The following is a 23,593-nucleotide window of genomic DNA, read 5'->3' as shown; positions in this document are numbered from 1 at the left end:
TGTCTGTGTGGGAAGGAAATTACAGTAGTGTTTTGATAAGACCCCAGGAAGTCTTTACAGCCCCACCGCGGATGTAGTTTAGCAGGCAAGGGCGTTCCCCGTTAAGGGATCTGCAGAGCATTAGCTAGGTCAGATATAAGTTGGTGGAGGAACCTCTGATGTGGTCCCTGGAAGTCTGTCTGTCCATAAAGAAGACTATTCAAGTAGTTACTGGAAGGGAGGTAGCTGCTCTTGTTCCAGACATACGTATGTTTCAGAATGGGTTTGTTCACATTAAGGGGGAAGGTGTGGAGGTTTTAAATTGTTGGGAGGGACTTTCTGGGCTCACAACCCCTGTTTCACTCCATCAGGTGTTTCTGGGGCTGAAGAGGGTAATTTGAGGTACTACTTTTCCTCTCCCTCTGTCCTATGCAGCTCTCCCTCTGGACACAGATACCCTCATTCCCCTACACAAGGAGCTGAGCAGGCTGCCCCATTGCACTCCCAGGCACTCTGGGAGCAAGGATCTGAGCTGGGAAGCACTAACTGATGGGCTGCCCAGCAGCTGGGGTTTGGTAGTGTGCAGAAAATAGTCACACGGTAGCCACTCGGGGTGGTTAGTAGTCACACACTCAGCTTAGAAATAGCTGTATTTCCTGGAATGGCAGGCCCAGTTCCTGCACAGGCCGTTCATCTTGCTTGCTCCACGCACGTGCCTGTCTGCGTGCACTTGGGATGAGATTGGAGGCGCTGATCATCCACAACAGCCATTGGAGCTTATGGGAGTTGGGGATGCTCCGTAGCTCTGAACAGCAAGTTACCAGGTCCTCTGAGGCAGCTGGTGTAAGGTGAAGCAGCCCCCAGGCTAATCTGTAGTCACTAAAGAATCCCTGGTACTTCTCAAAACACATTTGCACTGTAACTTCCCCAGGCACAGCTGGACTGAAGGAGCTAAGCTGTGCAAAGAACAGCTAGAAAGAGAGATGGGTGGATAGCCTTAAGGAAAGGCAGCGAGAAGGACTCTGCCTGCAAAGCAAAGCAAAGGATAAGATAAGCGTAGAAAGGGGTGCAGAGACACATATACGGACATGGAGGGGAATAAGGTCAATGAAACCTCAGAACAGCCACGTTGTTCATGTCCGGTGTCAGCTGCTGATCTGCTTTCACATTTTATTTTAGTTTTTTTTTTTTTTAATGAACAGCGGACTATGGATTTCAGACCCCGACGGCCAGACTCTCAGCCGGGGCCCCGGCAATCCACCCAGGGAAGTCGACGCCTGGAGCTGGCAAACTGACCACTAGATGCCACTGGTGTTCCTCATTAAAAACACCTGGAGGAAAAAGCATCCTTGGCAGCAGCGAATCCAGGCTGGAGTTTCTCTGCCAGAAATGCAGCAGCTGTGATGCAAAGCCCCTCACTGTCAGCTGAATGGGCTACTAACAGGATGATTTGAGTGGAGGGCGAACCCGCATTTCTACTGTAACTCCTAGTTTGTCTTCCCCTGCCCCACCGCCCAGGCTCTTTGGAGCTGGTTCTTGGCTGACATTTGCAGTGCCCAGAGGGTTTGCACAGAGGCTGTGTGGACAATCCCTCTTTCGGAAGCCCATCTGCCTTTCAAGGGGAAACAAAGAGGGTAGAATTGTGGACCTCTCTCTCCAGACTGCCCATGACACTTACTGACAAGTGTCTTCTGGAGCTTCTTAGCGCAGTCGGAAAGAGAAACCCCCCACCCACAGGCTGGGATCATGGCATTCATTCAAGTTTGCAGCCTAAATAATGGCTGGAGGGGTCTGATCCCATATTCTTTTAACAGAACTAGGATCCCAGGCCTAGTCTTCTGGGACTGGTAACCCACCACACTGACTTAGGAGGGAAACACACACATCATTATGACTCTGACCCCTGCAGAAAGCAGTTGGCAACATCAGGAAATCCCTCACTGAACTTCTCACCCTGGGAGGACCATCAGTGATGTAATACCTTTGGCGATAGTGCCTGCTCATGAAAGCAGCTTGTTGCACTGACAGGCGATGTTTCCATGCTGCCTGGGTCCTTTTCTTATTTGCTAATTTTTAGTCCACTTTTTTTTTCTTCTTCGCTGGGGAAAGGAACAGGGTGGAGAACGTTTGTGAGGTCTTGAAGGCCTGGGAGTGTCTCTCTCAGATCCTATTATAGCTAAACACATTTTTAAAAGTGTTCTGCCTAACATGGGTTTAAAGGAGTTGCCCAGTCAGAGTAGAGCAGGGAACACAATGTTTAATCGGTTTAGGAACCAGTTTTCACGACTAGCTCTAGGTCTTGAGCTGTTATATCACAGTAGTACAGTAGGACTTGGTAGGTCCCTACCTAGAGTTGGTATCTAGGTCTCAGTGCGATGCTGAGATTTGACTCAGACCCGACCGAGACGGTGGGAATACAAGGCTAGATTTTTAAGGGAGTTCATCACCAACTGTTCCCATATAGGCACCTAAATAAAATGCAGCTGGCCGCTTCATTTGGATGCCACGTAGGAGCTGAGGGCTTGTAAAAATCCAGCCCCAACTGTGGATGATGAGCGCTTTTGAAAATCTTGCCTGTATATATTAGGGCCAACACGGAGCCCCATTGAAGTCAAGTGAGGCTCTAGGGGTCATTGGAGTGCATTGTTGGCTCAGGGCCTTAGCTTAGAAGCCTTGTGAACTGGTCTTACTACGTGTATGTAAAGTGCCGACAGGAGCTATGTAGACAAATGATGATAATAATCATAGTAGCCAAATAGTGCAGTCATTACCAAGTGCTTGACCCAAAGCCTAATGAAATCACTGGGTGTCTTTCAACTGACTTCACTGAACTGTATGTCCTTACACACATAAAATTACCATTTAAGTCAATGGGAGTTTTGCTCGTGTAAAGACTGGGTAAGGACTGGCAGGATCTGTCCGAATGCACCGAAGCAGGTTGCAGTAGACAGGCAATTTGGCAGGGATGACTGATTTTATTGCTCAGAGAGGAAGGATACTTTCTATGGATGAGTAGAGAGTTTTCTTTTCTTGGAATGATACACTAAACAAAAAACAACTCTGCTGTATTCCTCTGAGTTTTACAGTACATGGCCAAGACCACATGGCCCTTACCTGGAATGGTAGGACTGATGCCAAGGAGTGCCAATCGTGCCCTGAGATATTTGCATCATGCTGGGATCGGGTTGGTTCTCTATGAATTTGGTTGAATGCCAGGAGTGCGGTCGGCCCACAAGTTCAGCCCGCCTAGGTAGAAAGAGAGAGGGATCCGAAATATTAGCAACACCCAGTCGTTCAGCTCCTTTGTCTGGGGTAAGAGCCATGTAAATGGACATTGGCAAATAAATGTTTACCAGCACATATCACTCCTCAGGCTTCTGTCTGCTGCTGCTTTTCAGGCAATTAATTTGAAAGAACACTGAGTTATCCACCCATGCTGCCATATGTACACATGACAGCACACATTCACATCCAGGCACACTCATCCTCATGCCAATACATGCCCATCAGCACATACTCTGATATGCTGACACACATGGATACACATGAACATAGTGAGCATAAATTCTGTTCACATAAACATATTCAAAGATTGTTACCAAGCCCACTGGCTTCTTGTAGAGATTTTTCCTTGTGTATCTTAATTGCAGACATGGGCGCTGATCCAGCAGGATGATGATCCCTTGTATCCACAAGAAAAATTAGGCCATAACACCATTTCACTATTTTTTTGCAAACCATTTGCTAAAGATTCCCGAAGAACAAACCATTATTTCAGTTTTAAGGGCACCTTTGATCTTCAGTGAAGGAAAGAGATCTGTTTTATCCCGCTGTTATGACAGGATCTCATTAATAAGAGCTGAACTGAAAATTTAAAAAGGAGGAGCTGAACAAATCAAATTTTCCCCGTAGGTGTGTTTAAACAGAGCTCTTTTGTTCCATCCCTTGCCAAGAAAACAAGGAAACTGAATGTGGTCGGGTGGGAGGCTGACAGAACTGGATTTACGAAGTAACTCATACTGTCGCCTTCTCTTATTCCTGAAGTGTCCCTTCATAACACGAAGAGACTTGGGGATTTAAAGGATCTCTTTGTAGTTTTGGTAGAAGGAAAACCTATGCCATTTTCATTTCTTGTTTGGGAAAGCCCATTGTTTGACAGATAGAAGTATGTTTCCCCTTGAATCCTTCAGCAAAGAGCTGTAAGAATTGTGCTGCCCAGTCCTCTAAGCCATTAATACTTTAAAAGCAATTCAACCAACAATCCTGTAATAGCATCATGAGTAAACAAGGAAGCTGTGAATCTAACTCAAAAGACAAGCACTACAAATTTAAGTGTGGGATAACCTTGCATTGTGTCCACACCTACTTGTTGCTGAAAATGTGGATTAAGTGTAATAGAATCTTAGGAGAGTTTAAACTAATAGTGCTGGTGGGTGCTTTGGTACAGGTGACCACCTGCTCATGTTGCACAAAGTCACGTACGCAAGCTCTGTGGAAAATCGGAGACTGAAACATGTGTTTGTGCACCAAACTAACAAGACTAAATGTAAATGCTCCTTGTGACTTCACTAGGATTGGACCCAAAAGTCTACAGATAATTGTTCAGCTGATGTCTTCTGTGTAAGTGTATGTGTGCGCCCATGTGCATGCAGCACAACAACATAGGTTCCTGGCATGTGCCATCTAACACAGGATTAGGCAAGGAGCTTGCTCTTTCAGGTATTTGCACAAATCTAGTATACTCCTAGTAAGGTCGTCCTTAGAGGAAGGAGACTGATGCAATTGAAACGACTGGATCTGCAGCTGAATATTTACCTCCAATTGTGTATTATGGGAAGATGACCACATTTAACTCATCGAAGCAAAGCACTGGTTTACCAAAGGCAGGTCTTGATAAAAAACATTCCATACATGTGTTTTACCCCAGGGTACAGGTTCCAGGTACCAATATAAAATCACTGCAAGAGTAAACATTTTTTAAAAACGGCCATAGAACTGGCTTTGGAGAGGCTGAAATATTGTGAGAACCTGACTCTTATCCTAGACAGATAGGCACAGTTGTAAGCCTCTCAGTACCGCAGTTAATTTCTGACTCAAGACAAACAATGAACCAGACCCTCCGCTGGTGTAAATCAGTGTAGTACCATTGGCGTCAGTGAAGCCAGGCCAATTTACAGAAACCAGGAATCTCGCCCAGAAAGTAAGTATTTCAAAAGGCAAAACTGCTCCAGCCCTGAGCCCCCCCAAACCCGGAACCCCTTCCTGCACCCCAAACCCCTCATCCCCGGCCCCACCCAACCCTGCATGCCCAGCCCTGACCCCCTCCCACACCCCAACCCTCTGCCCCAGCCCTGAGCCCCCTCCCCAAACCCAGAGCCCCTCCTATCCCCCAAACCCCTCATCCCCGGCCCCACCCAACCCTGCACGCCCAGCCCAGAGCCCTGACCCCCTCCCGAATCCCAACCCCCTGCCCCCAGTCCAGAGCCCCTGAACCCCTCATTCCCAGCCCCACCCTACAGCCCTCACCCCCGCACCCCAACCCTCTGCCCCAGACCTGAGCCCCTCCCACACCCCCAAGCCCCTCATCCCCAGCTCCGTTTGATCGTGGGCACCAACAATTTTCTTCAACTGGGTCCCCAGAAAAAAAGTTTGAAAATCACTGATCTAGACCATCCCTGACAGGCGTTTGTCTAACCTGCTCCTACAAACCTCCAATGGCGGAGATTCCACAACCTCCGTAGGCAATTTATTCCAGTGCTTAACCACCCTGACAGTTATGATTTTTTTCCTAATGTCCAACCTAAACCTCTCTTGCTGCATTTTAAGCCCATTGCTTCTTGTCTTACCGTCAGTGGTTAACGAGAACAATTTTTCTCCCCCCTCCTTGTAACAACCAGAGCGGGTCTGATTCTCCTCTCACACCTTTTTAACACCAGTGTTGCTCATTTCATGTCACGGAAGTTTCATCTGACTTAGATCAGTGTAGCTGAGAGGAAAATCAGGCCCAGTAGCTGAAAAGTATTTGCTTAATTTTGACTGAGTTCCTGATCAAAAGGAAAAAAAGTTATCCTAATTTCTGTGCTGATTTTGAGAAGAGAAATAAAGCATACCTGGGAAAAAGCTTTTTGGTCTCTTTAAAAACAAAGAAAAACAGCAATGGGAAAAGGCAACAATGAGAAATTGAAATTCACTTGCTTTTATCAGTGTGTTGAAGATTACTCTTACTTCAGTGTTTATCTTGTACTATGGAGCTGTCTGGGTTAGTCAGGAACAGTTAGCTTCTCAACTGTTATACATGCCTATTCATTTTATAGTGCAAAGATATGGATCCTGTAAATCATGCCTAAGGACTTCACTTACAACAAGCATGGAATTTATTCACTGTCTGACATATCTAGGGATTTACTAGGGAAATTCCTAGTGTTGTGAGGAAGTTATATAAAGCTCTTGAAGCTATGGATTGTGGTAAATAGTGTGCTGTGATAGATAGATAGATAGATAGATAGATAGATAGATAGATAGATAGATAGATAGATAGATAGATAATGAAAACCACCGAAAAATATATGGAGGAGAGGAGGAAAAATACATGCCCCAAATGCAAAGTTTTTGAACGTGTATGTATGGGCCAGATCCTCAACTGGTGTAAATCAGAGTAGCTCCACTGAGGTCAATGCTGATTTACAGCTGCTGAGAATCTGACCCTCAGACCCTCAGTGGGAGAAAATAGCTCTGTAGTATCTCGGGAGTTCTCCCAACAAATAAATCGCAGAACTTATAACAAGGCAGCAGAGCTGTGGAGACGCTTCTTTGCACCTGCAGTTCATCAGAATGTCAGTTAAGCAGGGCTGGATTCTCCATTGCCTTTCACCTTGTGCAGTAACTTATACCAGGGCAAGGTACGTGCAAAGATTACACAAGGTGCTGAACAATGGGAATCTGGCCCCTAATTCTCGAAGCTCCCCTCCAAAGAATACTAAAACACAAAGCAAGATGAGTTCCAAAACAGAGACATTACCTTGTAGCAAACATCAGCATTTTTGATAGCAACCCTCTGGCCAAATCAACATCGTATGGAGAAGGTGCTTTGCACAAAGCCCTTTCTCTGTGCTCTCTGTTCTTCTTTCAGCCTCTTTTTAGATATAAAAGTTCCCCAGGAGCTCCATTTTCTGCTGCAGTTGTACAGTCTGAGCTGACTCCAGGGCACTGAGTTTTAGGGAAGTTTCATCAGCCAACCATTCTACTAACGTGACCAATTAAAGCCACACTGGAGTTCCAGGGGTAGCAGGCATCCCACAACGCACCATGCTAGAAGAAGTTAACTGCTGAGTGTCACAATGCGATGCAAGAAAAAGCAAGGAGGGGAAGAAAACTGCTGACCACTTCCACTGGGGAAAAAATGCTTCATGGTAGAACCCAAGATAAAATCCAAAGTTCCTTTTCAAATGATATCACCAATAATAACTGCAGCCTCCTCCATACACAAAAATGACACTGTCTGCAAAACCCCATGAGAATTCCTTTGGAGTGCTTCGCTACGGGCTTCATTGCAAAACACTGCAAAGACCTTTGGAGGAGAAATGAGCAGATTGGGGGAGCTGTACATTTTGGTGCCATTCCTATCCAGCGTGGAGCAGTCGTGTTGTATAAAGGTTGCCGTACGTATATATCAGCGCTGGGGTGAATATCAGATGAAAAGAACAGAGACAATGGGATCTCGACTGCACAAAGACGTCCTTATACCACACCAGTGAATCCCCCCAGTTCTCACATCTCAATAGTTCATCAAGGGGTTCCCGACATGACATCAATAAAGTGAGGAGAGAATGGATGCCAGGGCCAACACTGAAAAATTACCCCGAGTCTATTGTCAGGGTTTAGAACTTGTCTATAAAAATTAATTTCACCTAAAAGGGACATGTTGTTTAAGAAGTGGTTACTGCAAAAGTGGCCATACATAACAACTGCCTTCCAAGCAGGGCCGGCTCCAGGCACCAGGCAACCAAGCTGGTGCTTGGGGCGGCACCTGGAGGGGGGCGGCGCGGCGCTCGGGCCGCCGGGGAGAGCGGGGCCACAGCCGGGCTCGCCGCCCTCCCCCCGGCACTCTGGCCGCCCTCCCCCCCGCGCCCTCCCCCCGGCTGCCGGGGGGAGAGCGGCGAGCCCCTGCCGGGGAGAGCGGCGAGCCCCTACTGGGGCTCGCCGCCCTGCGCTCTGGCCGCCGGGGGGAGAGCCGAGCCCCAGCCGGGGCTCGCCGCCCTCTCGCCGCCCTGCCCCCGTCGCTCTGGCCGCTGGGGAGAGAGCCGAGCCCCAGCCGGGGCTCGCCGCCCTGCCCCCGTCGCTCTGGCCGCTGGGGAGAGAGCCGAGCCCCAGCCGGGGCTCGCCGCCCTGCCCCCGTCGCTCTGGCCGCTGGGGAGAGAGCCGAGCCCCAGCCGGGGCTCGCCGCCCTCTCGCCGCCCTGCCCCCGGCGCTCTGGCCGCCCGGGGGAGAGCCGAGCCCCCGCCGGGGCTCGCCGCCCTCCCCCCGGGGCTCCGGCCGCCCTCCCTTCCCCCCCCCGCGGGGGGGCGGCCGGAGGCTTTTTTGCCTGGGGCGGCAAAAAAGCCAGAGCCGGCCCTGCTTCCAAGGTACCACATGCACATGGCTTAGCAAATCCACACTAAATGAGTAATCTCTCACCTGAAATCACAATGGTCTGCCTTACAGGGTAAAACCTCCATTTTCACTACAAGCCTAAATAAAGGGAGCTCTTTACATGTCAGGCTCTCTCTCAAGTAATTAATAGGTTTCTCCATCTTTTATATGGGCTATTTTTTACACCCAGGAAACCCCATTGCAGTCCATGGTCCTGTCAAAGTGCTCTGCACTGTCTTGCTGGGGATCTAAGTTTGATTTTAAAAATTTTTTTATGTGAATGTAGCCCCTGATTCAGCCAGGCACCTAAGTGCATGGACTTCATTACTGTGCTTTAGACCCATTTAAGTCGGTAGAACTTAAGCACATGCTTAAGTACTTGCTGATTCACGGCTTTGAGTCTTTATTAAATGGGAGGATTGTCAGCAATAGCTCGAGTCAGGCACAGGATAAGAAAGTACTGGGCAAATTTCTCAACAATGTCACGCTGTTGCATTTCAGTGACCTGCAATAGCTCTGGCTATTCCAGTCCAAAGTGTCTCTTGAGCAGAGAAAGGCAACTCAGCAAAATGACACAGAGTTTTGAGATATGGGTGAATGTCTAGCATGAGACCACGAATCCCATCTTCACTCATGAGCTAAGGTAGCTCTGCAGAGATGAAAGGCTAGTGCATTAATTCAGTACACTGCCATGGATGGAAACTTCAGATTAAATGCGTTCTCCAACTCATACTTAAATAATACTGCATCACCCACAGAGCCCCATCAGGTCCTTCTGAAGACAAGAAGTGGTTGCAATAAGCATTTCAGCAAGACTGGGCAGGCCAAGAGGGCTGCCAAACGTCTAACAGGGTGGTCTACCTTCTCTTAAATGTAGCACTCACTTTGTGGATCTGAAGGTAGGAGGGGCTTACAAATATATGCTTCAAAACCACACGGAAAGCATTCAGTCAACAGCTTCCCCCCTACCTAGTGCTAGATGGAAACGTGTTACAGCCCTCAAGGCAGCTATAAAATTAGCTATAAAATTAACCAAATGGATCTATTTTTTAAGAAGTTTTGAGCTTTGAAGGATTCATTTAACATTAACCCCTTTGCTTCTGTGGATTATGGAGCTCCCATTGCTGGTTGAGGGCTTCATACCAAGAGCCAAAAAATTTAAGGGAAAATATTACTGGAGAGTGGCAGACAATAATAATGGGGGACAAGAAGAACTTTAGACTGATGTCCAAGTTTCAGTAAGATGCTGAAGCTAAAGAGGAGGATTCTGTAAGGAATGCTCCTTCATCAGCTGGTGTATCATAGGAACCCAAGTCTACAGCTGACTAACTTAATTTGATCCATGCAGGGAATAATGGGATGTAATTCAGTCTTTTAGAACATGAATCAATGCACAGTAAAGGGCCTATCACTGAGTTTGACTGACTACCAACTAAGTCACCATTGTCAGCACACCAATCAGGTGATCTTCATTTGTCGATCACAGTATGCAGTTGAGGCTACAGGTGTACAGATGTTCATCAAACTCATGGCTGACATATGAATCAAAGAACCTTTGGTGAGTCTAGATTTTCCCAGTAAAAGCTAATCCATGTGGATGGACTCCTGTGTCCATATGGGTGGGTATAACGGTCAACCAGCATGGATCATCCTGCTGGATCAGGGCCCATGCCTGCAATTAAGATACACAAGGGAAAATCTCTACGTTAAAAAGACCCGAGAAGAAGGATTTGTATAATGAAAACATTGTCATCAATGGAGCTAGACTGATTTACACCCGCTGAGGATCTGTCTCAGAGTTTGTCACATTTCACTGTAGCAATATACTGGGCATCGTTAGAATAAGGATATGTCCTATGTGCATCCACCAAAATGACAATCAGTCCCCAGAGCCTGAAAATAAATCAAGTGTATTGCACTTCCTGCTTCATATTTATATCGGTCCATACTCCTCATTACAGTCCTTGTGCTTTGCTATTAAGCAGAAGGTGAATGAAAACTAAAACACTCAGAAAGCCTATTAGGATTTCTACAGAGTGAAGTCACAATCCACTCAAAGAGACGTCATTCATAATTAAGGTGCAGTCATGGTTCTCAAAATAGCACATCGGACTAGGTCAATTAGAAAGAAAATCAACCTTAATAGCCTCAGCTTTATTCCTCTTTACTGATTCTGTTTGTTTAGACTCACAGAACTCTTCGAAGAAGTTTTGGTGCCAGGCTGGGAGGAAGCTGTGTTCCTTAATAGACATTACTGAAGAATAATGAAAACTCACCAGAAAGATTACTCAAGTCAGTGAAGCGTTACTCAAAATGTCACCAGATCAACATAGGGCCAATCATAGCTCTCCACAAGGTTTGCAAAAATGGGACAGAACTGAACGCACACATGTTTATTCTGCATATGCTCAGGCAACGTTCCCACTAACAGTAGTGTATGCCAGTTAAAAAAGGACATACTTCACACAGTTTAGGTGAGTCCTGTGAATATACTGCAAACTGGCTTTTAAATAATTCAAATAATTTTAAATAATTCAAAATATATTGAGAAGTACATTATGGGCCGTTTCCAATAGACAACTCTCTGCCTGAGGAAATCATTTTAAAGTGTCCCCAAGATTTCTTGCTTGTTTGATCTTTAGTCAAAGATCAAGGATAACATTTATCTGCTGAGATCACCTGAATTCTAGCGTGGACCAGTTTGGTCCCACTGGTATTGCTTGCCCCATTCCCAGTGCTTAAGACAGGTTTCACTTTTGGCCTTTAGCTGATACATTCAAATGCTATTTGTTTACCGTCTTTGCCAAGCTACATTTAGGATACCTGAGTTGTGCCACGTTGACTCTTTATAGCCATGTCACGTTGCACTAGTTGTGGGAGCTTTAACACACCTCTGAAATCACTTTACATTTACTTAGGGCTTGTCTAGACGAGCATTTAGTTTGTGGCAAGCTGGGGTGTAAATCGACCTCACACTAGGGCCTTGCGAACCCTGCTGCAGTGTACCGGAAGTTCCCTAGTGAGCTTTGATCTAGTCCAGTTTCAACGTGGTGTCACTCCGCGACTGCATTAGGAATCCGTTGGAGCGCAGCAGCCGGGTGCACGGGGACAATGAGTGAACAGCAGGCTAACATGGGGTAGATTTACACCCCACCTTGCTGTGAACTAAAGGTATGTCTACACAGCAAAGACCACCCGCAGCAGTGAGTCTCAGAACCTGGGTCAACTGACTCAGGCTCGCGCTACGGGGCTAAAAATAGCAGTGTAGGCATTCCTGCTCGTGCTGGAGCCCAGGCTCTGAAATCCGGTGAGCTTTTACAGAGGGGGAAACTGAGGCATACATGGTGAAGTGACTTGCCGAAGGTCACCCAGAGCTGGTAACTGGATTATGCTCTAACTAATTACCTGATGCTTAACTGTCATTCAGTAAAAAGTGCAGCTAACAGGCAATATCTCTTAGATTTAAGGCTCATCTTACTCAAGCGAAGAGTCCCACTGACTTCAGCTGACATTAACTGGATAACGCACTTGAATAAAGTGAGCAGGATTTAGCTGTTAATATGAGAGCTGATGTAGAATAACTACATGCTCGTTGATTACTAGATCCAACAAGTGTGTCCTACTGGAATCTTTTCTGAATGCAGAGTTTTTAACAACCAGTAGCATTTATTTAACCCCCTATATAAAGTAAATGAAAGGGTGTATCAGATCCGAAATTTGAAGGGAAGCCATACTGGTTGGGTTCCATTGCCAGAACATTCACGCAGTTCACACGTGACTGTGGCTTAGGCAAGTAGAAGTCAGGACCGATTAATTGTTCTTGCCTGGTGTTACCTAGAGAACAGGAAGGTTGGAATGAAAGGCTGGAGGGGTCTGAAAGACAGCCTCTCCCCTGTTCTTGCTACAATTTCACGGTACTTTCCTTTACTGGAAAAGAGGAAGAAAGAAGAGATACGGAAAGGGTGCCTGATTGTATTGTAGGGCGTTTATACTTTTCAGCTTATGTCTTAGGGAAAAACTCCAGCTATTTCTGTCTCCCCAAGCATTACTACTATAGTCTCCTGAAGTGAAGCCAAAACAAAAAACCCTGGGTCAGACCCCCAGGCCCAGCGGGCATAAATCGGCACAGCTCTGTTGAAGTCATAGAGCGACGCTGATTTATGCCAACTGAGGATCTGGCTCAACAGGTTTAATGCAAACAATTTTTCTGGTTCTTCTTCAGTCAATACATAATTAGTTCAAAAAAGACAAGCGAACAAGAAAGACTAAGATGCTTACGCACTCTGCTAGAAAACACACAGCAACCGCATCAGGAGAGACTTCTAAACAATGGATGGAATGTGCTTTCCAACTCTCGCTCATTTCCAATAATGAGCAGTACAGAGCCGGTGACTGGCAGGAAATATGTCACACTATAAGCCTGATTATCCCAATGCAATGGGGACAGTGAATAACTGCAGATAGCAAAGGGGATTTGCAGTGTAATTAGCAGACACCAGGAACACGATCCTGTTTTCGATAACGGTTTCAGATGGGATATCTGAATTCCACTCTTTTTGTGCTATACGTTCATACTGCTGTGCCTGATTCGCCTCCGATTTACCCAGATGCAAATCAAAAGCAGCTCCCTTGAATTCAATGGCGTTACACACATAAAAGGCCTGGCTGTCCCCACACCAGTGTAGGTACATATGTATGTACGTATTTACATACTACATAGATTGTGAACCAGACCCTTCCCTGGCGTAACTCACAGATAAGTTGATTGACGCCAACAGGGGATCTGACCCTCTGGTTTCAACTGAGTTCTCCTGATTTGCCCCTGAGCTTGTGAGAGCAGTCTCCAGGCCCTATGGTCTCAATCTCTCACAGCCTGGACAGAGTGGCGAGCAGGGCGGCTGCAGGGAGCCGGCTGCTGCTACTTGATTCAGCCCTGGGGCAAGCTCAAGCTGCCAGGGTCAACTTAACTTACGTCACTGGCCTAAGGTCCCTCAGGGACCTTACATCAGTGAAGGGGCAGGCAAAGATGAGCTCAGATGTGACATGATCCCTTCCCTCCCTAACCCTCCCCCTGGGGATGGGAGAGAGTAGAGCTACCTCCACCAGATTTACACCAACAGAGAGTTACCCGGCACAGCGGTAATTCTCCACTAGCGGCTTGCAGTGGCTAATAAACCTGAAAATACAGACCATATATGTAACGTAACTCAAATATGTAATATAGCTCAGATGACGAAGGAGCCAGCACCTCTTTCATACAAAGCCTTTTAAATTTTTCAGATTTTTGCCCCACATTCCTAAATGGCCCCCTCAAGGATTGAACTTACAACCCTGCGTTTAGGAGGCCAATGCTCAAACCACTGAGCTATCCCTGAAGAGAGTGGCTGAGCTGGACTCTCTAGACCTGATTCTTCACTGCTTTGCACCTTGTCTAGTCATTCATGCTTGTGCAGAGTGGCTGTAAAACAAGATCATTACGATCTAGTAGCATTTTATACTCACTTTGCACTCCACAAAGTGCTGGGCAACAAAGAATCAGGCAGGCGGTACTCAAAAATTACACGGCATTCTATAGTTAACGATGCCAACTCCAGGACCGATCCTCAGCTGGTGAACACAGGTGCAGCTCCACTGATTTCAACAGACCCCAATTTCCAGCAGCTAAGAATCTGGCCCTAGAATCCTGGAATTTCCCAAAGGCTGGAAACACTTATTTTCCACCCTGAATTTCACAGAACGCTTTAGACAATCGGCGAACCAAAGCACTTCATCATTTCGGATGTGTTTACAGGAAGCAAACAAGTTGTGGGGCTGCCCCTGCTGGCACAGCCAAAGGTTAAGGCCTTGCAGCATATTCCCTCCCACTCTCAAATTCTTCTACATTAAGGCTACTTCCTGTTTGGAACCAAAGTGTCAACCATTGATACACAATATAGACAGGTAGCAGACACAGCCTGAAATGCTACCCTCTGTGTAATAAAAAAACCCCGTGACTGTTCTGACGGTAAAATATCACAATGAAGCACTAAACTGTGACGCTTCTCTCAAGTAACTATTGTTGGGAATGAAAGATCTACAAGCAGGAAGTACTAAGCTTGAACTCTCAAAGCGTTTTGATTTATTTTCAGTTCAAAACAACCTTTTGTTTCAAAATTTCCATTAGTTTTACAAAAACAAACAAACAATTAAAAATGGTCAAAATAAAAAGGGAAACATTTGGATTTTGTCAAAATGAAATACTTCTTTCAATCTGAATGAACTCTTTTTTCACTTTTCAATTCGATTCAAAAATCATTTTCCTTGATTTTTCAGAATTCCCAGCAAATCAAAAAAATGCGTTATTTGCACAGCTCTAATGTTCAGATGCCTCAATACCTCTACACATCTATCCCTTGGTCCAAAGCAATGGAGCTACTCCAGATTTACCCCAGTGCAGTGGAAAGCTGAATTTGGCCCTACTTCTTTAATTGTCTTCTCCAGGACTGACAAAGTTCTATAAAGGAGAGGAAAGGAAAGCACACCCGAGTTAACCAGTCTCCCCTTGGGCATATCAGCAACAAGAGTGACTAGCTACTCTGTGCACAGCCCCACACAAACATTATCAACGACAGCAAAGTTGTCCCTTGCTCAGGGCACAAGATTGAGTTTATTTCCCTGGCATTACGCTGGAGGTGTGCGAAGGGCTAAGTGTGAGGTGAGATAATTACTCTGACACAATCCCACTTCCTGACGCTTCAAAAACTTGACACTTACACGGGTATAAATTGACGCTTCTCCCCGACGAGGGAAGTTGTGTTTGACAACGGACCCAGCTGAGGACCTGTCCCAGAATGCAATTCAAAGTACATAAATAACCGGAATAGGTAGAGGGCGGGAAGAGAATCATGAGCAAAACCATCTTCTCTCTCACCTGTTCTTCAGCCGTGGTTTAACTCCTCCTGACCATGCTGTTTTGCTGTGCTGTAGGTCAGTGGGGATACACTCCGGACTGAGTGAGTGGGAAGCGGGCAGGTCAGTGTGTTCCTTTGCTACACATGTGTCCCTGTCAAAAGAAACCAAGGGAGTGTCAAAGTTCATGGAGTGCCTGAGACAGACAGACACACATACATTAATGATGCGTCTGACGAAGTGGATATTCACCCACGAAAGCTTATGCTCCAATACATCTGTTAGTCTTAAAGGTGCCACAGGACTCTCTGTTGCTTTACACATACATTAAGATCACTTTCAAAATATCAAAGAAATATGTAGATGGGGGGTATTACATCAAAGCCTCATTTTTAACACGCACAAAGGAAAATGTCTGATGGAAAACAGCTGCTAAAAGCCATTGATGTGCCTATTCTTCTCCATGGGAAAGATGAAAGGATACATCACCACCAAAACTGATTCGTAGGGTGAAATTCTGCTCTCCGTTATAGCTAGGCAGAGTTTGGTCATTAAAACCCTCCTCCCTAAATGTTTTGGAGCAACTGTGCAATAGATCAACATAGATTGTCACTGATCGAGAAGAATCAACAGCGGGATCAAATATAGAACGCATTGAGAGAGAGACAAAGTGGGTGAAGTAATATCTTTTATTAGGCCAACCTCTGGTGGAGGGGACAAGTTTCTGAACTTCACAGAGCTCATCCTCAGGTCTGGAGAAGGTGACCAGAGGTTAATGCATTAACTACTGAGAAGTACAAATGCTAATAGTGAGAGGGGGAAGCCATTGTGCCAGGTCCTGAACGTACACATAGGAAAAGGCAGCCCTTGGCCTTTGAGATCTTACAGTCTACACCAGCAGTGGGCCAACTACGGCCTGCGGGCTGGATCCAGCCCACCAGCCGTTTTAAGCCGGTGTGCGAGCTCCCGCTGGGGAGCGGGGTCTGGGGCTTGCCCCGCTTCAGCCGGGGTGCAGGGTCGGGGGCCGCACCACGCGGCTCCTGGAAGCCGCGGCATGGCCCTGCTCTGGCTCCTACGCGCTCCAATGCCCCCCTCCGGTGCTCCAATGGGAGCTGCAGGGGCGGTGCCTGCGGACGGGGCAGCGTGCAGAGCCGCCTGGCTGCGCCTCCCCGTAGGAGCCGGAGAAGGGACATGCCGCTGCTTCCGGGAGCTGCTTGAGGTAAGTGCTGCTCAGGGCCTGCACCCCTGCCCTAGCCCCAGCCCTGATCCCCGTCCCGCCCTCTGAACCCCTCAGTCCCAGCCCAGAGCACTCTCCTACACCCCAAACGCCTTATCCCCAGCCCCACCCCAGAGCCCGCACCCCCCAGATGGAACCCTCCCCCTCCCCGCACCCCACTCCCTCACCCCAGCCTGGAGCCCCTCATGCACCCTGAACTCATTTCTGGCCCCACCCTAGAGCCCGCACCCCCAACCAGAGCCCAAACCCCCTCCCGAACCCCAACCCCAATTTTGTCAACATTCATGGGCCGCCAAACAATTTCTATTCCCAGATGTGGCCCTCAAGCCAAAAAGTTTGCCCACTCCTGGTCTACACAGACAAGACAAAAGCTATGAGAAAGCAAACGTTAGCCCCGATTTACAAATGAGGCCTTAAGATATTAAGTGACCGGCCCAAGGTCACACTGGAAGTCTGTGTCAGAGCCAGGAACTGACCACTGATCTCCTGTCTCTGACTCTAGCGCTTTAACCACAAGAGCATCCTTCTTTCCTGTAAGAGGAGCAGGAGCTGCGTTGCAAAGCTGAGGAACTTAGCTTGGGTGAGCACTAGTTCTTCTTGTTTTAAGGCTGTATTCCAGGCTAGCTTTGCTAACAGCAAAACCATTGAGCTTACGCCCGCAGACAAGTCCTACCTACCCGAAACGATGGCGAGATAGAAAGGTCTATCCACAGTTCAACGTTCTTCCCATTAGCTTAACACACAAAGGGCTAGCCCACCCCATCCAAAACAACACAGATGATTATTAATTATTTCTATTCTTTTAGCATAGAAAATAAAATCTCTTGAAACACTGGGAGTTCTTAATGACTCTAATTTTCACAGTCAAAGGTGGGTCTGGTTTACAGTCACCTCTCTGCTAATGTAAGGAAAACACTGCATAAAAATCTGTGTGAGACGCATGCGCTTTCCCTGTCTTTCCTTCCCTCCTGCCTAGCCCTGAGGAGAGCTGCAGACTAAGATGGGGAGTAATTGTCCCTTGTTCTACGTTTAATAGGCTTCGGTCTGAGAGCACATGCCAACATAGAAGGCTTTAGATATTTCAGATGGCTTGGATTCCATTCCTGTGAGAGGCCAGCCTTCTTTGTATCCATTTAAATCCTCCCCCTCCAAGCCCCTCTCCCTCGCAAGCCCCCCACGTGTCAGGCAAGAATTTTAAGTCTCACATTGCAGATGAGATATACCAGGGAAACAGCAGCACTTTCACCTAGATTGGGGAATTTCATTGGTCCAGAACTAGACAGAATGGCCTCCTTCCTCCATCTGCTTATCTGTGTCTGCATTTTACCCCAAATCCTGCCGTAGCTGCCTTTTTTTTAAACCAAATCTCACTCTACTTTACCTCTCACCCAGTGTGACCGTGTCCTACTCCCCTCTGTATAAACCTCTGGGGAACCTCATAGGTATGAGACAGTGGGCCCTCCTCACAGTTGCTCGATGCACATACAAAACAATACAAACTGATTGACTAATGCCGAACAAAATAGCTCTCCCTCTGTATAAAGCTAACCAGATTCCTCCCAGGAAGAAGCCTGCATGAATACTGGGAGCCAAATTTCTCGTGTTACACCAGTGACATGCCACTGAAGCCAATGGCTCCACTTCTCCTCTCGCACCAGTTTCATCAATATAGTTACTATTACTCCTGATGTACGCCTGTGTGGGAGAAGAATATTTCAGTGCAGGATAGAGAAGAGAGGAGAGAACTGGTCTCGATAAGATTAAACTTAACCTCTTTTTTGAAAAAATAAATATTATTGCTTATATTGCAGGAGTGCCTAGAGGACAGATGTGATGAAGTGAGAATTCTTCATCATGTTTTGTATGAATACTCTGTGTGCCTCAGTTTCCCCCATGTGCTGCATGGTTAACTAGGTGGGGGGAAAAGGTTGTGTACCCTTTGCAGAGCTCCAGGTATGGCTGTCTGGGCCTGACCCCATGCTATGAAGAGTCTCAGAAGACAATTGCTTGGACTTTTGGTACCTAGCAAATAACAGCTATGGAAGATCCACCTCTCCGCAGAAACCCAGCCTGGTTTGACCAGCTGGAGAACAAAGGGCTAGGAGGAGGGCCAGGTGACAATGTTTGCCTGGGAACAAGGACAAAGAACTGAGGAGGGGCCGGGGGAGGGTTACGGGTGGGTTGCTGGAAGCAGGAAAAGCTTCTGGACTGGGACTAAGAAAGGGTCAGAGGAGAGCTCTGGGCTCTGAACTGACCCAGATGGCCTATGCTGTAACTCTCTGCTTTCTGTGATAACCAAGGACTTTCGATGCTGCGTTCCAGACATCTAATACGCCCTTCTGCTTTTACAGCGCTGTCTGGGAGTCACTCCAGATAAAGGAAACTGGGGGTGCATTGCTCCCTTTAGGTGTGTAAGTCTCCCTCCGGGGTCCAATCCAGGTGGACTTGCTGCAGGGAGCTCACGGCATAAAGCAGGTGTGCAGAAGGCTCCGAGTTTCGGTCCCAGGAGACTGTGAAGCCACGGGGTTTACCCCAGTGAGAGAGTGTGACCCTAAGGGGGCTGACGCACTGAAGGAGCTCTCCCAGGGACCAGACCTGTGGATCCGTGACAACAGAGCCCCGAAATGCCAAGCTCTTTGCAAACATACAGCAAAGAAATGGCCCCTACCCTGCAGAGCTTACACATCTGCTCTACTTGTTTCTAGACAGAGCCGCTCTTGGGGGGATCTTTGTTACAAGTGAGCACATGGAAGCATCTGAGAAATCTATTCTTGCAAGATTTCCAGCACCCTTTGGCAGACCTCAGCAGATCAGAAAAGCCCTCAGCTGATGGACGCTGATTGGTAACTTGTCTCCAAATGAGGAGCTTGACCTTGCATTCTTTGTGTACTCAAAATTCCCACTGATTTCAGTAGCTTTGGACACATACAAAATGTAGGGATTTGGTCCCTTTGGCGGTTTGCTATCACTAGTACAAAGCAGGATATACAGCTATACTATTGCACTGATACTAGGCCAAATCCTAGGTCCTGTAATTCTGCAGAGGAGAGCCTTGCACTGGTAGAGAAGCAGTATGGCCAGCCAAAAACCACGAGTGAGCCTTCCCTCGCTCTATGAGACAGGCTTAAAATACATTGAATTTAAGAATGACCCATTTTGGGTTCTTTTCATTTGCCTGGTGGGGTTGGAGCCTTCAGGAGGCAGTCAGGCCAAGGTTTCAAGCCTTTCTTGGCAACCATGAGAACAGAAATGTACTCTGTGTTTATTAACGAAAGCTGGGAGTCTCCTACAATCACATGACTCCAGGAGCTGGGGCTTTAAGAAAAACACCAAATATCGCAAAACTCATGCTCAAGTTATGAGAGCTGGCAAGTGGCAATACTGGAGAAGAGAGAGCACCACTTCCACCCAACATCCCTCCGAGCACCAGTCGCTTCTTCCGTGGGAGTGAATGGGGCTGCCTGGCTGCAGAATAGCTCTTCAGCTGCTGCCCAGGAAGCCAGTTCCCCCAGGAACTGCTTAGCATCCCTGGGTGCTCATACTGGCCAGGCTGTGGGGTTGTGGCCAGGTTCCTCCCCATGCAGCAGCAGGGTCAGGATGTGGCAGAGAAGTAGCAATTTATTTCTAATCCTCCATTAGTCAACACATGGAAACAGTGACCAACCATCAGCTCATCTTCACTCTATGGCACAGGGGAAGCTTGACCCTGGCGTAACGAGCTGTCTCATTCTGGGGAGACGGCGGGATCCTATTAAAATGTTAAGATTCTCAGGACATGCACTTGTCCTTAGCTCTGGGGCAAATTCTGACATCACTACTCAGGCCCTGATTCTCAGTTACACTTTATGCCCCTCTGGTAGCGTAAAGGGGCCTTAAAGTGAGTGTAACTAATTTATGCCACTTGAAGTCCCCTCCTCGCACTGCCCGATTGGTGGAGAGTGAGTTTAGCAATAGCCTACCCGAGCTAACGTGAATCCAGCTAGCCCACGTAACAGTAGCAGTGAAGCCAATGCATGACCCAGCACCAGCTCTGGGGACATATCCTTCTCACTAGCCCACTCTGGAGCCTGCGCTGTCTTCGCTGCCGTTGTTACCCACACTAGCCTGTGCCCAGCATTTAGCAGTGTACACATACGCCTTAGTGTAATACGCAATAACTACAGCAGGAACATTCGGCAGCAACCCATTCTGGGAGTTAGAAGTAAATGTATTCCTAGTGTCCAGTACGTGGCCCAGAAATGGAAGGATCAGCACCGAACTTTTCGGAAACACCAACAGGTGCTCCTCGGTAATATAACTTCCCATTCTTCTTGTGATGTTGCACTCCATATGCTTTATGAAAACATGCTTATGAACATGAATATGGTGTCACTGGAATATGCTTTATGCAAAAGGTCTCTTGTAAGGTATCATTACAAAGCTTATAATCTACTGAGTGTGGTCATCCTATTTGTATGCATGTATCATTCTTGTATCGGAAGCTGGAAATATGAAGTATAACTCTGAGGTCCTATTGTAATTATGCAAAGTGTGGGTCATTAATGGCGGTTTAGAATCTTGATGGCTCCCATTGACTAGGACAATTGGTTGTGGATGTTCCTGTGTAGATGTGAGCCAGCCTGTGGGTAATGAAGAATGAGGTCTTACAGTGACATGTGACCATGTCACCTGATAATGAAATCCATCTTAAATCTGGTACTTTTCCATTTAGAAGGAGGGGTGGGGCCCCAGAGAGACAAAAGATTCCTGCCTTGTGCCAAAGCTATAAAAGGGGGTGAAAGAGAACAAAGGGGGCGGCCAGTCATGAGAACACCCATTTTTCACCTAAGATGTCTGCTGGAACTAACAAGAACCCTACCAGGGGAATGGATTGGGCCCAGACTAGGAAGGAGTCTAATCTGTGAAAGAAGGTTATTGGAACATCTCTGAGGGTGAGATTTTACCTGTAAACAGTTTCTTAATGTATTAGGCTTAGCCTTGCGTGTTTTTGCTTTATTTTGCTTGGTGACTTACTTTGTTCTGTCTGTTATTACTTGAAATCACTTAAATCCTACTTTTTATTCTTAATAAAAGCACTTTTGTTTATTATTGAACCCAGAGTAAGTGATTAATACCTTGGGGGAGCAAACAGCTGTGCATATCTCTCTATCAGTGATATAGAAGTTGGACAATTTATGAGTTTACCCTGTATAAGCTTTATACAGAGTAAAATGGATTTATTTGGAGTTTGGATCCCATTGGGAGCTGGATGTCTGGGTGCTGGAAATAGGTGACCTGCTGAGCAGTTTTTGGTTGAAGTCTGTAGCTTTGGGGGCATGGACCAGACCTGAGTCTGTGTTGCAGCAGGCTAGTGTGTCTGGCTCAACAAGGCAGGGTTCTGGAGTCCCAAGCTGGCAGGGAAAACGGTCTCAGAGGTAATCTCAGCACGGCAGGTGACAGTCCCAAGGGGGTCTCTGTGACCAAACCCATCACGCTTCTCCTAAATGGCAGACATCAGTTCTCCCAGTCTACACGATATCTGCACTAATGCAGCTCAGATTCAGCTCTGAGTTGAGCCCTTCCCCTCCTCTCCCTTCCACTTATCTCCTCAGAAGTCATGGAAAAGAGAAAGACGGGGGGACTGAGAAACCGTTACAGTGACTATTGGGCATCTAACTGCCGAGGGGAAGGAGAGTAAGTAGCTAGCAGCCATAAAGGTCTAAGGAGCACATGCTCTCCTCACCACTGTAACAGAAGCACCGTGATATTTTTTTTTAATGGTTTTAAAAACATGTTGGAAAAGCAAAAGACACTACAGATTCCCACTGCTGTTATGCCCATAGTCCTTTTCTGGTCACTTCCAATGTATTCCCATATGTATCCACCTGTGGCCCAATTTACAGATCAGCAGCTAAGTGATGCACATCTGGAGTGTTCCTCCTAATACACAGTTGTTGTATTTACTTCACAGAGACAAGAAAAAGTAGTTAGTTCCTGCACAGGATCTGGGGTTGTTGCTGAAGGAAACACAAAAGAGATTTATCGGGCCTTGCACTCTTTGAACGCTATCATGTGCTGGGCTGCATTTGGTATTACAAACCCACTGAAATACTGAAAGATAATCAAGAGACAAGGTGGGTGAGGTAATATCTTCTTTGGACTGACTTCTGTTGGTGAAAGAGACAAGCTTTCAAGCTACAGAGAGCTCTTCCGGCTCCAGAAAGTGTGTCAAAGCTAAATACAAGCTGGTACAGATTGTTTAGCATAAGTAGTTAACACATATTCTAAGAGATCATTCAAGGTGAAGTGGCCCATTAACACCTCTGCAGTCACAGGACAAAACATGGGGATTAGTGGGTGACAGACTGTCCTAATAAGCCATAAATCCAGTGTCTTTATTAAACCATGATTTTTAGTGTCTAGCAAAGATATGAATTTAAGCTCCCAGGCTCATCTTTTGAAGGTGTTGTGCTGATTTCTTTTGAGCAGGAGGACTGAGCAGGAGGTCAGAGATAGAATGATCGCTTCATGAAAAGCATTCACCCATGGCTGATAGAAAAATGATAAAAGACAAAAACGTCCCATGTGATAATCAAACAGTTAATAAATAACACAATGAATTAAACCTCACAACTGCTGCGAAGTACCTAAGATATAGGGATCATTCTATCACTAAAATGCAGATGCCTCTGAGATGGAACACAGCGGCAGCGTACAGTAACACCCCATGACCTTTTAGGACAGGACGTGAAGAAGAATATCCTGCCCAGGTGAATATGCAGGGGGAATTGTAGATAGGCAGACAATTGCTAGCTAAATGGACAGTAGGGTTAACACACCTACTCTTACAAAAGGTGCTACAGAATCTTTACATGTCAGGCC

At 46.7% G+C, this 23,593-nt stretch overlaps 1 protein-coding gene across 1 annotated transcript in view; it reads right to left on the bottom strand.

Annotated features, from left to right (window-relative positions):
* Window positions 1-23,593, bottom strand: part of SHROOM3 (shroom family member 3) — a 249,595-nt gene that overhangs the window by 26,260 nt on the left and 199,742 nt on the right. The window contains exons 3-4 of the mRNA XM_065405263.1: window positions 15,518-15,649; window positions 3,094-3,225 (exon numbers count right to left, since the gene is read on the bottom strand). Coding sequence (XP_065261335.1) covers window positions 3,094-3,225; window positions 15,518-15,649 — 264 coding nt within the window. The remainder of the gene's footprint in view (window positions 1-3,093; window positions 3,226-15,517; window positions 15,650-23,593) is intronic.

The sequence above is a fragment of the Emys orbicularis genome, chromosome 5 (assembly GCF_028017835.1).
Source record: "Emys orbicularis isolate rEmyOrb1 chromosome 5, rEmyOrb1.hap1, whole genome shotgun sequence".
NCBI lineage: Eukaryota > Metazoa > Chordata > Testudines > Emydidae > Emys > Emys orbicularis.
This window is presented reverse-complemented; position numbering and strand designations above follow the sequence as displayed.